The sequence below is a fragment of the Semicossyphus pulcher genome, unplaced genomic scaffold, assembly GCF_022749685.1.
Source record: "Semicossyphus pulcher isolate SPU_LCO1_2020_fin unplaced genomic scaffold, fSemPul1.0.p SCAF_17, whole genome shotgun sequence".
Classification (NCBI taxonomy): Eukaryota; Metazoa; Chordata; class Actinopteri; order Labriformes; family Labridae; genus Semicossyphus; species Semicossyphus pulcher.
This window is the reverse complement of record NW_027211681.1, coordinates 5,937,341-5,953,623: the sequence shown is the minus strand read 5'-3', so window position 1 is coordinate 5,953,623 and position 16,283 is coordinate 5,937,341. Positions and strand designations below refer to the sequence as shown.

Sequence of the window (16,283 nt, the reverse complement as noted above, 5' to 3'; positions counted from 1 at the left end):
AAGAAAAGAAGCTTTTGAATGCACCTCTGAGAAATACCTCCAAAAATATCACAAGTGTATCTGACTTCATTGTGCAAAGGGAACACTAACTACCCTTGTGAGTTGACTTTTAAATAGAAATGTATTCAAGGTAAATTTACAACCTAAATCTATGAGGAGAGTGAAGTTTAGGGGATTAGCAGGAGTATTTCTTTTAACAAGATATTTCAGGACTTCATGTGGAGAGCTGCTGTGTAAAGAATTAAGAAGATCAGACCTCAGGAAAGTGTATAAAGATCAAATTGGGCTTAATGGAAAGTACTACAATTAGTAATCCCTCTGTTTGCATGGGTCTGTTTTACATAGTCAGTCCCTTTCATTCCCTCTGAAGATTGTCTTTCTGGAAAAATAATGAGATATAAAAATACGCCAGGAAAATTAACATACCTGCTCGGGATGCAACGATCAGGATTTTTAGGGCCGATACTGATCACCGATTTTTTAATAGTGACATCTGCTGATCATCAATCTGATCACCGATTTAAATGTATTTTTCCAACCTTTCTAAGAATATAAAAATCATAACAGAGAGAGAAATTAATATATTATGATGTTAGTGTTTATAAGCCATTGCAGTTGACTGCACTGTTCAGAACAATTAAGCGTGCTGCACATCATAGACAAGTGCAAACAAGCTTTCACAACTTTAACAACAGGCGCTACAAAAAGTCGTCCTTCGGTTTGATAAATTAGAAAACTGAGTGTGATCTAGTAATTCGAAGTCATTCACAGCCCTGTCCCGTTGGTTGAGAGTGTGAATATTACCTATTTATGTTTTCTGCTTGGTGTGGTGCGCGAAAGTGGCTCATAATTTTGTGAGAGACCGACACTTTGAGAGGTGATCGGTTGATCACCGTTCCCCTAATTGGAGCCCAAATTGGCCTATCTTGATCAGTGTCCAATCATCGGTGCATCCCTAATATCCGCCTGTAAAGTTATATTTATTTTATGAGTATGTAAACTATTATTTGTTGGCCAAATCGTATGTGCTACATTAGTCCAGTGACTCACTCAGCTCACACGTTTTTCTTCCCACAGAGAGAAAGTACTACTTAGTTCAATATACAAAACACTGATTACTCACACTGTCGCCTTAAAATAGAACTTTACCTTCGCTAAATATGCTGCCAAGAAGTATGAGTGGTGTGCAATTTGTGGGGAAAAGTAGGGTTGACACGCATTAAGTAATTTTTCATAAGCGATAAATTGCAGAATTGGACACAGAGGAGTGTAATATGAAGACTGCCTCTTTGGATTGAACATTACTTCTGTGACTGCACGTAGAAGAGAGGACACTTTACAACTTGAAATCGTGTTCAAACCATGTAAACATATCGACCTCTATAGACAATTGTGCTGGCATTTTATCAGAGCCTCTGTTTGATCATCAGTTAGACCTGACTGAGCTGGCGTAGCGACTTAAGAGCTCATTTCAGATCGAGCTGGTAATAAAGCCACTAGAGAGAAGCTGCTGTCCAGAGCCCTTCTTGTTTTATAGCCGTGAAAAAAGTGCATACATTAATGCTCTACCTGTCTCCAACTGCTCTGACGGCGGCCTTGTGGGCGCTGATAACAGTAATGTAACTTCTCCTAGCCCGGCAAGCTAGAAGCTGTCTTACCGCCAACTGCAAAGTGGTGTCAGCCCCACAAGGGAGATGGTGAGCTAGTTGCACTAATCATATCGCGCTCCGAGCTCGGCTGGTGAGACTAATTGGCCGGTCAATAATGTGAACAGCTGGGAAGGGGAGTGACCACCAGTTGCTCGGTTGAAACAAGGGTTGCAACAATCATCACAAATCAAGCTCCTCATTAAAGACGTGGACTGTCAACCGGAGTTCAAAGAGCCTCCTCTTCTTAATTTGTTTATTAGAACCAATTCCAGCTGGGGGTTTGTCAGCTGTTTCACTTTAAACTGCTCTCGTGATGCTTTTATCAAAGTGCATCTAGAAGTTGAATTGTCTCTGTGTTTTTACAACAAATAAGATCATCTTGCAGAAACAGAGACAGCTGAGAATATGTTTCCATCTATAGACAAGTGAAATGATGATTGGCATGTTGGCGGTACTGAAAAGAAACTTTAACACCTGAAGCATCCCTACTGAAGTAATAATGATTTGCAGTTTGCAGCAATAGCAAAGCTACTGACTTCGTCACTGCATCGTCCCTTACACACATGAAGCGCACTCATGCACATTTCCTGACTTTGTCCGAATTTTGACCCCGTCTTTATCCCGACTTTTTCCTGCCAGCCTCCTAGTAAAATGTCAGGAGGAAGCCAGTGGCAGCCGATGTGTGAACGCAGCTGGTAATACTCAGGACCATTCACGCCGAGCGAGTGAAGGTCTCGTTATCACGGCAGCGGGTGAGCCGCGGGTAGACTCTCCTCTTTATAGACGTTGCGTATCATCACGATCAAAACCGACTAATGAGACTGACACTACACAGCTGCACTTAAAATCTTTGTAAACAGAATAAGAAGGTCCATATAACAGAAGACGTCGCATCTCAATCAATGCAAAATGTATCAAAGGAACAGCTGATGCCTTCATTTTTTTTATGCATGAATATGAATGCATAACTGTTGATCAAACAATTCAACCACCCAGGCTTTACTTCTGATGAAAGGAAGCAGTCTCAGTGTTCATCAAATCCAATTTGACCCAAGGTACAGCTCTGCTACTTAAACGAGAACACATGCATAACAAATGCCAAACAAAATAACATATCTTCAATATCTTATGATGTGATGAAAGGTCAATGCCTCGCAAAATGCTGACAAATCTCACAAATAGCCTTGATATGCCTTGGAAAACATTACCTTGTGCGAACTAATGCGTGTGCGGTGGGCTTCCTGTCACCCCATTGACATTAAGTGGCATTCCAATAGAGTTAAAACAGTAAAGACAAAACAGGTGTGGAGAAAAAGAGTGGAAGAGAAAGTGAGAAATTGAGAGGGAGAAAGAAAGAGACCAGGTCTGACACAAACTGGCATTTAGCATTTATCCTGACTGCAGCTTTATGCTAAACTGCTCTGGTTCATCACGTTATATTACCGTATTGCTCTGCGCGTGTGTGTGTGCTTGCATGCGAGTTAATAACTTACTTTGGGGCCATAAATAACCTGTCAGTTAGACAGGCAAGCTTAGACAGAATTGTAATTCCTAATAAATCTCAGTGCAACCCGGCGGAGGAGGATGAGCACTTTTCTAACTTTTTCTTCCAGGACTTTTGCCTTATTAACCAACGGAGCCGAGAGGTTAGAGAGATCCCAAACTCCACCCCCACCGTCCCACCTCACCCGGCTCCACCTGCATCCATAATACCGCTCCGTGGTTGAAAATATCAGCGTGATTGTGTTTGACTGGGAAAATGAGATGCCAAATACAGAGACCGCAGTGATTACTTGACATTCCCTGGACAAATAAATGCTTTCAAAAGGCTGTGTTAACACATTTTAATAATTCATAACCACTTTGATTATTTCGAGGTGTAGCTTTACCTAACTCGGATTTACTGTGGCCATAAGAGAACGGTCCTCGGGTCAAACAAGGCAAGACACAGCTCTGGGAAGACGAAATCTGTTTCTTTCACTTTATCTCTTCCCCTTTCTTTTCCAGTGTAACCGTTTCATGACAAGTGTTTTCAGTAAGGCGTTTCTCATGACAGCCTCTCTACCATGCACAGAAACACACACACACACACACACACACACACACACACACACACACACAAACATTCACAGGCTTTAGCCCCGTGCAGAGTGTTAACAGGTTTTCTGCCAGTGAAGCAGAAAGACTAAGAGTTTAATAAGAGAGAATCATCAGATATCTGTGACAGGCAACATGTACACACACACACAGCTACACATACACAGCATTAGGAAAAGCTCTACAATAAGGCTTTCAATCTAACAACCTGGTGCATAGTCACAAGTGTGTGTAGGTATGTGCATATGTGTGTACTTCTGCATGTGTGTGTGTTTTTCTGTATTTATCCGAATGTGTGTGTGGCCTGCGAACCATCACAGCGACACAGGTCTGTCTGGGAGGATAAGAGTGAGACGTCTTATCAGCCACGAGCCAGACAGACACACAAATACACATTCCCGCACACACAGTGGGATTATTTGCCACCTCATATCGGCTATACAGCTAGGCCTGTCATCCTGTTGGGGGGGGGGGGCAGCGGGAGAGCAAAGAGGAAAGGGAGTCGAGACATGGAGGCCGAGAGGGAAAGGTTCAGGGATGGGGGGACAAAATTGGAAAGCGGGATGAGGAGGAAGAGAAGAGGAAGTACGGTGATGCCATTTTTACATGGCAGCCAATTTTCTCTGACATCACACCCACGGTGGGAAGATCTGCTTTCATGTCGTATGGCTGTATTCTAGGTTGCGAGTTGTATAAATGTTGGGGTATCTGACAACTGTCTTTTTACCACTCCCCAGTTAATCTGCATTTGAAAAGACAATTAACAGTGAAAATCTGGAGGGATGGCTGGAAATATTCCATCCATCCATTTTCCTCCCCTTATCCAGGGTCAGGTCGCGGTGGCAGCAGGCAAAGCCCTTCAGCGGGCTCTGGATCTACCCCAGTTGGATGTGCCCAGAAAAGCTCCACGGGGAGGCACCCAGGAGATCCAAATCAGATGCCCGAACCACCTCAACTGGCTCCTTTTGATGCGAAGGAGTTGCAGCTCTACTCCGAACTCCCTCCGGATGTCTATACTCCATCTCTCAGGCTAAGTCCAGCCACCAAAGCTCATGACCATAGGTGAGGGTTGGAACGTAGATCGACTGGTAAATTGAGAGCTTCGCCTGACGTATCAGCTCCGTCTTCACCATGACGGTTTGGTACAATGCCAACAACACTGCTGACGCTGCACCAACCAAGCTGTCAATCTCACCATCCATTATACACTCACTCGTGAACAAGACCCTGAGATATTTGAACTCCTTCGCTTGGAGCAGTACCTCTCTTCTCACCCGAAGGGAACAATCCATATTTTTCGGTAATGAGTTAGCTTCCATTAGCTAACAGCTAACATTAGCATGATGCAATTTTCAAGCTAATAGCATTCAGTGATGTAACTCGACAATTTGCCTTTCGCATAAGCCTAAATTGTGGGACACTATGAAAACGGTAATGTTAGCTTGGAAGAGGCTAAATGCTAATGTGAGCTGTTGTCCAACGATAGCTAATGGGTTATCAGATATGTTGAAATAATGCCCGATTTCCCACAATATCTTCACTATTGGAGGATTTATTTATTGATTTATTGAAGGATCAAACGAGAGGCTTTGAAAACTTTTAAAATTCATAATGTTTACTTCCAACCTGCAACATAATGCTAAAACTTTGTAACAGCATTGGAGCTCCCAAACCCTGACAATGAAGACAGAGGACAATGGCCGCCATGTTTGGTGAACGAGCAGATTTATTACCTGTTGATGAGCGAGCAGGAAGCTGTGGGCAACCAAGTAACATGGAGGGGTAATGTCAGAGTAAATGACGGACTGACTGAGTAAATGGCAGGTGGTGAATGGATGACTGATTGAATGACTGACTGCATAAATAACTGAATGGCGTACTGAGTAAGTAACTGACAACCTGATTGAGTAAATGACTCTATGGCTAATTCAGCAAAAGAGAGAAAGACATTTCAGACGGAGAAAGTGGCTGTACTTCTCCGGAAACGCATTGTGAAATTAATGTTCGTGACAACATGGAAATACCCCGCACTCCTCTCAGATTGAAACAGGGCTGGCCCAGAAATTAGCCCCCGAAATGTCAGGAAAATGGCAACAGAGTATGGAAAGGGAGGCAAGGGAAGGGAGGAAGAAGCAACTTTAGAGAACAAGGGAAGGACCCGATGGAGGATAAAAGTAGGGAACATAGTAAAAGAAAAGAGAGAAATCATTTTATGACACCACATAAATATAGAAATGTCAAAGGCGTGCGCAGAGAAGAGAAGTTGAAGTAAAAAGACACAGGGGAGGTAAAATGGGAGGGGAAGTGGGTGGGTAAGGCGATGGAAAGCGGGAGATGGAAATCCTTTTGCCACTCAGAAAATTTGTTATAGAAGTGTTGGAAAGGGGAGGAAAAGAAGGAGGAGGAGAGGGAGGAATAACAGAGGAGGAAAATGACTTGGGAACACAGGCCATCAGTCATTGGGAAAGCAGGCCTGACACTACCGCATCAATAATTCAGATGACTATGGCTAATGAGCGAGATCCAAACAAATCACCCCTGAATTCACTGAGAGAACATTGAAACTGCACAAAATATGGCAACATTATGGCTGCTTTTTAGCTGCAGTTTGGCCTCTTTTGGCAATTCTAACGGGGGAGGAGGCTGGATACAATATTCATCTCTGTTGAACCCTTGAAACATTCATTTATTTTCATGAGAAAAAGGGGACAGGGAGAATCAACCGAGACTGAGCTTTTGTATACATACATACATAAAAGATTACAAGCACATGAAAAAGTTCCGTTTCACAAAAGAGAAACTAAAAGCAGAAATAAACAGAAGAATGGGATAAAGTAGGTGGAAAGGAAGCAGTGAAAAAGGAGGTGCAGCAGACACACAGAAATGTAAAGACAAACTCAGTGTTGCTTACACTAAGCCCTAATCAAACCCGGTATGGTGCCTTGCACTGGACAGATGACGAACACACACAGGCAAACACAGTCAACAACTTCCTTCCTCCCAGCTCCAAACACGACAACAGCACCTACTGTTCACAGCATGGGACATTATTGAAACTACAGTCCACTTTCTCCACACAGCACGATAACAGGAACTCATTAATACAATGTGGTTGTTAAATAGGATGTTAAGAGCTGGCTTTAAAAGGAAACTAAATATAGTTTCATAGTAATGTAGGTGTTTGGTGGCCATGCTGTCGGAAAAAAATAACAGTCACTATCAATAAGAGCTATTGGTGTTTATGTACAATTCTAATGTAAAACCATCCTACAGACAGCATTCTTATGATGTTGAATGGATATTTATTAGAACAGGCCTCCATAAGACAAAGAGAAGGGACAAGCGCTAAAGTCAAGACCTAAAAGCTGCTCTACTCTGGTTTTTCTAACTTAAAGATTTCTAGTTTTTATTGGGATCGTAGTTTTAAAACGAGCTCCCAAATCTGCAGGAAGTTGGAAGTAGCCTACTTGAAAGGATTCACTTGGAGTGATTCTCACACTTCTACTGTAGGAGGCCTGACAAACTATGATGGGGCATCTAAATGTCGTCTATCATGCAAACCATGTAAGGGCAACATCCCAGGTTCAGGCCCGCTGGGAACATACAGCAAACATCCACTTTAAAAGTACAGCATTTCACAAAAATCGCAAGGGTTACTTGGAACAATGGATCAACATAAAAACTCATAATATGCAAAATTTCAGTGGACCAATGTTTTTGTTTTCAAAGACACCAGAACTTTTAGCTCCACCAAATCGACACCATTGTGAGATGTGGTTTCTCAGACATCAACAAGTCTGGGACCGTCATAAGTGTTGGGAAATAATAACAAAAGTATTGCTACTTTTTTCCAGTTATTCAGTTTGTTTTCTCCTTTAAATCTCAACTTAATATGCATGTTGCCATCTATTCTCACACTCCTGTCTGTACTATAAAATCTAAACCCACCTAGCAGAATGTGTAAACAGTGAGCTATGGTTTATTCTCCAATGTGCAGGTCAGACGGAAAAACCCAGAGTCAATAGTGCTTACACAGTGTTTAGCTTCATAAGCCCCGGTCTAAACTCAGCAAGTGGCTCAGGTTGTGCCCTGAAGGCTCTACCCTGAAGTTTATTGCGCCTCTGTGTGCAGAGGTAGCAGGCTCTTATTATTCCGATCCACTTATTAGACTGGTCCCTGGGTGTGGTAGCAGGCCCGGTACTTTGCAATCTCCATCTCTCTGAAGATGTATAACTCTCTTGATATATAATTCTCCTTGCCACAGAGTCGCTGCCCTGGACTTTTTTCCTCTCTTTCCCTCCCCTGACTCCGTGTGCCTCGGTATAGGAAGTGCTTACATTGGTTCTTTCTTTGTGCTGTAGTCAGCCTTAAGACAGAAACACAACACAAGCTAGATATAATATCTAGCAGAGCCGGGGTGATGAACGAGGCAGTATTGAAGGGATATAAATATTCTTTCTCTCTCCATGACTATTTCTTCCACTCCCTGAGGGGCATATAGCCTGATTTAAAAAGGCAGGGGTCCACCACTGCTGCCCTAACTTCTTTTTTTGTCTCTTTTAATTTACTTCTTTCTTCCCCCATGTCTGTGGCAATCTCGCTGCTTAACTTTCTCCTTAACTTCTCCGACTCCTTATCAGAGTCTATTTTTATCTTTATCCCTACATATAATCTGATTAACTCTACAGAAATAGGACGCAAGAAAAGGAACATTTCTTTTACTTTTTCTAAACATGAAACTGTCTAGGGCATAAATACCTACGGCCAACATTTTCCACTATCAGAGTTCTGTGGTCTGGTTTCGACAATATACCACCAAACGATTTTCCGTCGGCATGACAATACCATCTTTTATCGTTGTGATACACACTTTTGCTGCAAAATGTAGTGCTGTACTGTTCAGAATGTGAAATTTCATTGCAAAACTATTGGAGCCAGATTACCAAGCAGACCCACGCTGACCTCAAAGCAGATCCGAAGTGTGCCAATCCCAAAATGCCAAACAGGAAGATGACTTTCCAAAGTTATGATTTCATGCAGACAAGAAGAAAAGACACTTGGGATGTATGCTTGATGCAAGGGGTTTAGAAGAATCCTGCCATATGTATGATATAGGTTTGACTATGGTTCAATTTGATCTGTTGATAAATAGATAAAGGCCTAGTACATGTTCAAACAAGAGTTAAGTTGAGATCCATACTGATACTGGTAACAGCAAGTATGCAGGTCAATGCACCGATCCAATACTGAAATAAATTTGCAGCCAAGAAAAATCAACTGGTTTCAGGTAAATTATCATGGGACAATAACAAACAACAACAGTGCAGTAATGGTGGAATGTCTTATGATATTCAAAGGTAGTAAAAGGTCAGCAATTAGTTTTCTTTTCCTGCATCCATCCATCCAGCTATTATCGATAACGCTTCCTGTTCAGGGTTGCGGAGGGGTTTGAGCCTATCCCAGCTGTCATTGGGCGAGAGGCGGGGTACACCCTGGACTGATCGCCAGTCAATCACAGGGCTTGTTTTCACTGCAATAATAATGTCAATTATTTTTATCACACTGGTATCAGAGGGATACTTGGCCAAATATAGCCTAGGTTTTGGAATTGGTTTTGAAAAGAAAAAAATGGTATGGGAAGGCTTGCCTTGTTATATTCATTAACGTCTCTATTTATTTTATTCATGACTGGTCGTTATAATTTTGAGGACATGCTCATCTGCTACAATGTAGCAAAAAAAAAAAACTGGCTTCTGAGCCCGCATGCATGTTTGCCATAGGTACTGTGTAAGCCTAAGACACAGAAGTAGAAGTCATGGCCTTACTTTGCATCTCCTCGTGATATGTATGGCTGTCGTCGCGAGTTTCATTTCCTCTCAACAGATAGAGGCGACAGCACTCACTGCTCCATCTCCCTCTTACGACGCTGTCAGAGTTGTAATGAAGTCCATTCATTCCTCGCACTTTTAATACAAAGCCAAAGCTTCCTACTGCTCCTTCCTGTAGGAGACTTATGGAAGTGCGTCCTTACTTTATATCCTGTTTTTAGATTTCATTACATTCCCAGCAGTGTTTTGCTCTCATTTCAATTTAGCGTATTACAAAGAAACTGTGATTCAACATTTAGGAATCAATTTAGGCTATATGAAACAACTAAAAATGGTCTTAAAGAAAGCACATTACCCCAAAATTACTAGAAGGCTTTTACTATGAAACACATACAGACAGTATTAAATCAGCTACCAAGGGGTAACTCCCTGTTTGATAGAAGTTGGTATTAAATCCTGCACCAAAATAGTGTACATAATGAGAGTAGATAAAAACACAGTTAGGCCACAATTTATAAGATGATGAGTAACTCTATGGATCTAGGCAACGGGAGAAAATCCACACCAAATCTGAAGAGACAAACAAACAAATAAACAATGAATACTATGACAGCTTTAATTAACTTAAAATCTACTCAGTTTAGAGCCAAAGCTTGTGGTGGCCGAGGCACGACGAAGAGCAGCGAGGGAGAGCAGAAGTTTGTGAGATGAATACAAAATGCTGCTTCACCATTTTGTCCATTTCCAGCTAAATAAGATCTTCCTCCGCCTCCTCCACCTCCTCTGCCATAGCCCCGGGCAGGCGACTGGGAAAGAACATTTCTCACATTATAACCCCTCAATATCTCTCCTGTGGCTCCTTGGAAGTCTTTCTGTGTATGTGCGTAACTGCTGGTGTCTATGTGTGGATAGCTGCTACTTACTCAGTCACAATATTCATAGTTAAATTTTGGTGGACAAATATCGAACCGAGACGTTTAAAGACAGTTGCAATGTCAGACATAAAGTCATAGCAGCAGGCTACACTGCAGCTGGGTATGTGATTGAGAAATGCTCCTTCTGTCACTCATTAGATAATGCAGAGGTGTCCTTGAGCCGGTCAGTGCCTAACAGCAGACTGTGGCTATAATAGGCAGCTCCCTGGTGTCATTTTGTGAATGTGAAACAAGGTGTTTCTGAAAATAAGCACTGATGTCAGCAGACTGTCCCTTAGTAAAAAGGTTAAAAGATAGTTGTATAAGAGAGTTTTCGTCACTTACTGTAAAAGTAAAGTTTTAACTCATTAAGCAACTGGAAGTAGATGTTTTTTTATTCACCCACAGCCTACAAGGTTTTTTTCCCCCTAAAAGATCTGATAAATCTTATTAACGAATGAAAGAATTCGGTATTCGGAGTCAATGCTTCTTTTAGTTAACATTGCAAACCGGTTCATTTTCTATACCTATGGTTCACATACACCTACCACAAGCCATCACAATAAGTAATAGAAATAATGTGTACGTGTGAGTAAGTGTTTGCTGAAGGGCGAATATGTCAGTCTCAATTATTCATTCATTCGCTCTCTAATTCAAATGCTTTTCCAAGCGTGGTTAATCTGTCCATTTATTCATCATATTATTCTTCCTCCCAGTCAGCTCTTTCTTCATCCACTTGTCAACATATTCATTTTTTCCCATTCATTCAGGTATTTGTTTACCTGTCTTGTATTTGTCCATGAATTCCTTTACCATTTCATTCCGTAATTTGTCCACTCAATCTTTTATTTCCATTTATATGCAAAGAGGAAAGGATAAGGCGAGGTAACTTTGCTGCTTTAATAAAGTTTTAACAGCACTGTGACATGGCCTAATTCACACAACAAACCAAGGCTGCCCTCTAAACATCAATGATTTCGGCTAAGGTCAGACAGACTGCTGCCCTGCGTGTGTGCGTGGGGGGGAATGCCAACACAGAGGGCGCAAAATGCAATGGAGACACAATGGACAATGAAATACACTGATTGTTACACAGTATGTATTTACATGCTAATATCCTAGGTTTGAGCCTTATGCTGGTAATATTCAGGACATGAACCCGTCACATGTAATACCAACAAAGACTGATCAGAAACCTGAATATGGTGTCCACTCTCCATAGCATCCTCTTTCCTATTAGAGTACTCCAGGGGTCCGTTTCAGAAAGCGGGTTTAGTGAAAACCCAGAGTTTGTTAACCCTGAAATGAGGGAAACCTCGGGTTTGCCGTTTCAGAAAGAGAGGTTACTTTAACTCTGAGTTGGTTACTATGGTAACTGTGTCTGTGAACCTAACCTGGTCGCAAGCAGGTTTTCTTCAGGAAACTCAGAGTTTCGCTCTGTCTCCTCCCTCCAGAATATAAAACCCTCATTCGAGTTCCTCATTCATTCAGCCCGTCTCACGCGTGTGTTTGAGCGATTACCGAATTAAAAGAAGAAACGTTGCGTCTCTGTGCTGCTCTGACCCCTTTGCAAAAGTCTTTTATAATTATGATAAAAAAAAATCAAAAGACAAATCTGTGTCAAAGTAATCATTTTTAAATTTTCCACCACTAATGCCGAGAGCACTCAAATAAGACGCCGTAAGTTATTGGAATTATTTTTTTATTTTTTTTAAACTAACACTATTCAGTTTAATCAACATAAATTATAATGTATGTGAAGTCAGCATCATGTTAGGGATAAAGCTAATGCACATTAAAACAGCCACTGAATGATATTTCATTAGTTTCATATTTAAAATCTGACTGAAGTGAGGTTCAGCCATGAGCCTGTTCTGCCTGAGCCGTACCTTTGAATGATGTTCTGGTATTTTATTTTTAACTGCTTCCATGTACGTTTTTTTCTCCCGCTGGATTGCTCCTAAATTAATATACATTTTAGCTTCCGGTCGTGATTAAGTATTAAATAAATAGACCAGTTCAAACTTGCGAATTCACTCGAGCAGCAGTTTCTTCCCACGCCGCTTCTCTCTCTTTTGCAGCTGCAGCCGTGTTACTTTATGTTTCTAAAAACATGCTCGTATTCGCTGAACGTCCGCGTGAGGATTTCAAGCTCCACTGGTGTGATGTAGGAGGACCTCTTTTTGTGTACCGTTGCCATGGTGAATCGTGGTGTCGGGGCTCCATTAATGCTTGCTTCTTACAGTCAGCGTGCACGCACTTAACTCCGGCTGAACCTACTCTGAGTTTTCGGTTCCAGAACAGCTGATCAGAGTTAGTTCAATCAACTCTGAGTTTCCTATCTCAGAGTAGATCAACTCAGAGTTCAGGGTTAGACTTAGAGTTTGTTGAACCTGCTTTGTGAAACGGACCCCAGGTAGCACATCCTGGATATGATGTTTACATTTACAACGCAAAATCTGGATATTTCAAAAACCCAATTTTAACCAGGATACTGGTGAGAAGGTTAACACACTCACTGATACATGCTTTGTATTATCACAGCTTTATTTCTACTGTTTATCATTGAGAGATTTGTGACAAAAGGTAAAACAATTATTGCCACAATAACTGTCCAGAGTTGTACAATCCAGTCTTTGAGGGTTACAAAGAGCTGTGCAGTGTTTTCGCACACTTTAAATCAGTTAGAGTAACACAGTATAAACATATGATCTGTTACTCTAGCTGGACTTCTGGAATAATTAATTAATCAATTATTGTCACACTTCATAAAATGCAAAAAAAATGCATGACCTCAACATAATCAGTTTTACAGGCCAGGCTCTCCACAGTGTGTTATGACTTTATCACCATACTATGAAGAAGACTGCACCTTTGTCACTGTATGTGTCTGTTTTCTTCTTCTCACAAATGATGCACATCTCAGGTGCCAGTAAAGACAGTCTGTTAGGTGTTAAACAACTGCTCTGCAATTGAGCTGAACTAGTGTAATTGGACAGAGGCCAAGAATAATATATTTTCAGAAACCAATCTCAACATGAGCTCCAGAAGAGTAAATAATTGCATGTCTGGTAACAAACTGCTATTCCTAAGAAAAAAGGGTGAACTTTTGCACCTAAATGTAAAGAAGGTCAATTGTTATTTCATAATTCTGGGTAAGATGGTGTGATAAGATTTCATATTCTTTTTGGGGTTCAAATACATTAAACACGTTACCTATATACAGCTACAAACACACCTATGATAAATGTATCACATTCATGTTTCATATCTTTAGAGAGTGAATAATAATGAAAACCAACAGCGTATTTAAAAGTCACTGCAGTCAATTAAACATAGAGCAGGTGACAGGCACAGAAACAGCCATTTCCGCTCAGGGACAACTTACTGCTCGAGCAACAAGCCACAAGAGCTTCGTTCTCACTTCCGTTTCATTCGAAACAGACCTACTTTCATTTCATTTGAATAAACAAATTACATTCTCGGTAACTAACCCAGCTGTGGCCAATGGCTGTTCTTATACACTATAACCACCATACGCAGCTAGCAAGCAGCTAATCCATTGTGGTCACATCCTCGCTAGCATCGTCTAACGTCCCTGTAAAGTTACCAGGAAGAAGAACAGCACTTCCTGTTCTCAATAGTTCAAAAATAAAATCCTCATTTTTGACAACACAGCAACATTTTGAAGAAGTGAAGCAAATCTTTAATATTAAAACGGTGTCAATGGTATAACCACAAAACGTAAACCAGTCAATTCCTAGAGTCTGTTGCTCCCAAAACACTACACAATCCAGCGGTCTCTCCGAGACACTTCCTGTGTATATTGACTAACCCGTAGTAGCTTAACGCACACCGGCAGGTTCATTTTGCACACTCTTTCCATTAAACAACACAACATTCGTATATGAAAAACTGATTTAAGGGCTTAAAGCGTTACCTCCTTCTTCTTTTGGCCTCCCCCGGGCGGCAGACATAGCAGCAGTAGGCAGAAAACAGACAAGACCGGCAGGTTAGCGATGGATTTAGCCCAAACAGACGCCATGACGGAAGGATGCTTTGACTGTGAGACACGTCTCCGCCCACGGATTGGAGACTGAATCGACCAATCAACAGCAAGAGATTTAAAGCGCGAACGCTTCTGGGTTTTGTAGTTTTTCTACGCAGAAACGTACCAGCCACTAGCCTACTTGATATTCACATTTAGAAGTCATACTTTCCCATTTATCTTCAGGGTAGGAATCTGTTGGGAGCTGCTGCAGTAATTATGGTTATAGCCTGGTCCTTACTAATAGGCTATCTAATTTTAAAATACTGCATAATACTTTGGCATGGCATACTGAACTGAACAGTGTATTAAGAAAGGACAGCAATCATTCTGATTTTGCAGTGACAATATGATGAAAAAACGAACTAAAGAAGAAAAAAGAAAAGCTTAGACCTCAGTAAGAACACTGTTTGCCACTGATTATTGTTGTAACTTTTTAAATGTGTTATCCTGAATAAATAAAAGTGCCACAAGCTAATTTTGCTGTCATATAAAGTCAGTATTTGGAGCTTCTTAACTGAGTAAGCTGTCAGACAGGGAATATATGAACTTCCATCAGAAGAGAGACATCACTAATCAAGATTATCAGTACAATTGCACTCTGTATGCTGCCATTTATTAGTTTAGAATCCATCCTCAGTGTGTTTCTGTGTAATAACTCCCCAAATAAGTCAAATGGCAGAGTGAAACTCTCCCCTCTAATTCAATTATTGGTCTGAAACTGGGCCTGCTCTTTGTCAAAAGTGAGACTGAATGTGACGTCTGAAACAAGGACTGCAGAGTTTGTTTCTCTGTTTCACTCTGTTATAAGTTCTGAGAGGGGTAAGATTGTTGTAAACACTTGCTAGAGTTAATTGACGGGGCGGATAATTAACATGAAATCAGTTAAACATGTCTCCCTGTATCCCAATGAAATGACACAGAAGCACTCTGTGACTAATGTAATGCAGTACAATTTGCCTTGGAATAAACTTTACTCAGATGGCTATATGCTGCACAATTTTCAATATAATACCACCTATTGCAACACAACAAGACACTACATCTTCTTTGCTTTCATGCTCTTTCAGAAAAATAGGTTGTTTGGCCTGTAAAAATCGTATATTATCAATAAGAATGCGGTGGATTGTATTACATTGGACATGGGTTTCTATTTTTCCGGCCACTTGGTGTAATTGCCCAGCTCTAAACCCGGAGGCAACAGAGAGGAAGTGGCTAATCCAGTTTACTTGAATGCATTCACTCTCTATGTTGCAAAAAAAGCTTTCTGTCTGGCTGTTAGATTGTAAGCCTGTTAAGTTGTACACTCTCGAAGGACTCAATTCAGCTCTATAGACACATCATTTTACTTTCAGGAGATAAAAAAATGTTGTAAAGGCACTGATAGACCTGCGCACATTACATTTAAAGAAATAAAAACTGAAAAAAATGATATTGTCTTTCATTACATCAATCCTAATTCAGAATATATAAGCATACTTTGCGAAAAAAATGATGCAGTGCATTACAGGAATGCAACAAGCATAAAGTGCAGGGCAATCCCCCCAGTGCAGGTACATTAGTGTAGAACCGCAGCAGCGGGTATGAAAACAAACACTGGTGATAAAATCAATCTAATTGGACATTGCAGTAGATATCATGGGAGATGGCAATATGTGTGCTGATATGGTACAGCAAAACAGGCAGTGGGAATGGATACCTCAAGTAAATGGGGTGAGGGTGGGGGGTTAATGGCCCAGTAATAGAT

The 16,283-nt window shown here is 41.1% G+C and overlaps 1 protein-coding gene across 1 annotated transcript in view; it reads right to left on the bottom strand.

The window, feature by feature from the left end:
- Nucleotides 1-14,541, bottom strand: part of tusc3 (tumor suppressor candidate 3) — an 81,002-nt gene extending 66,461 nt beyond the window's left edge. Inside the window, exon 1 of the mRNA XM_069665657.1 lies at nucleotides 14,429-14,541. Within this exon, the coding sequence (XP_069521758.1) occupies nucleotides 14,429-14,533 (105 nt within the window). The 5' untranslated portion in view covers nucleotides 14,534-14,541. The remainder of the gene's footprint in view (nucleotides 1-14,428) is intronic.
- Nucleotides 14,542-16,283: the final 1,742 nt, after the last annotated feature.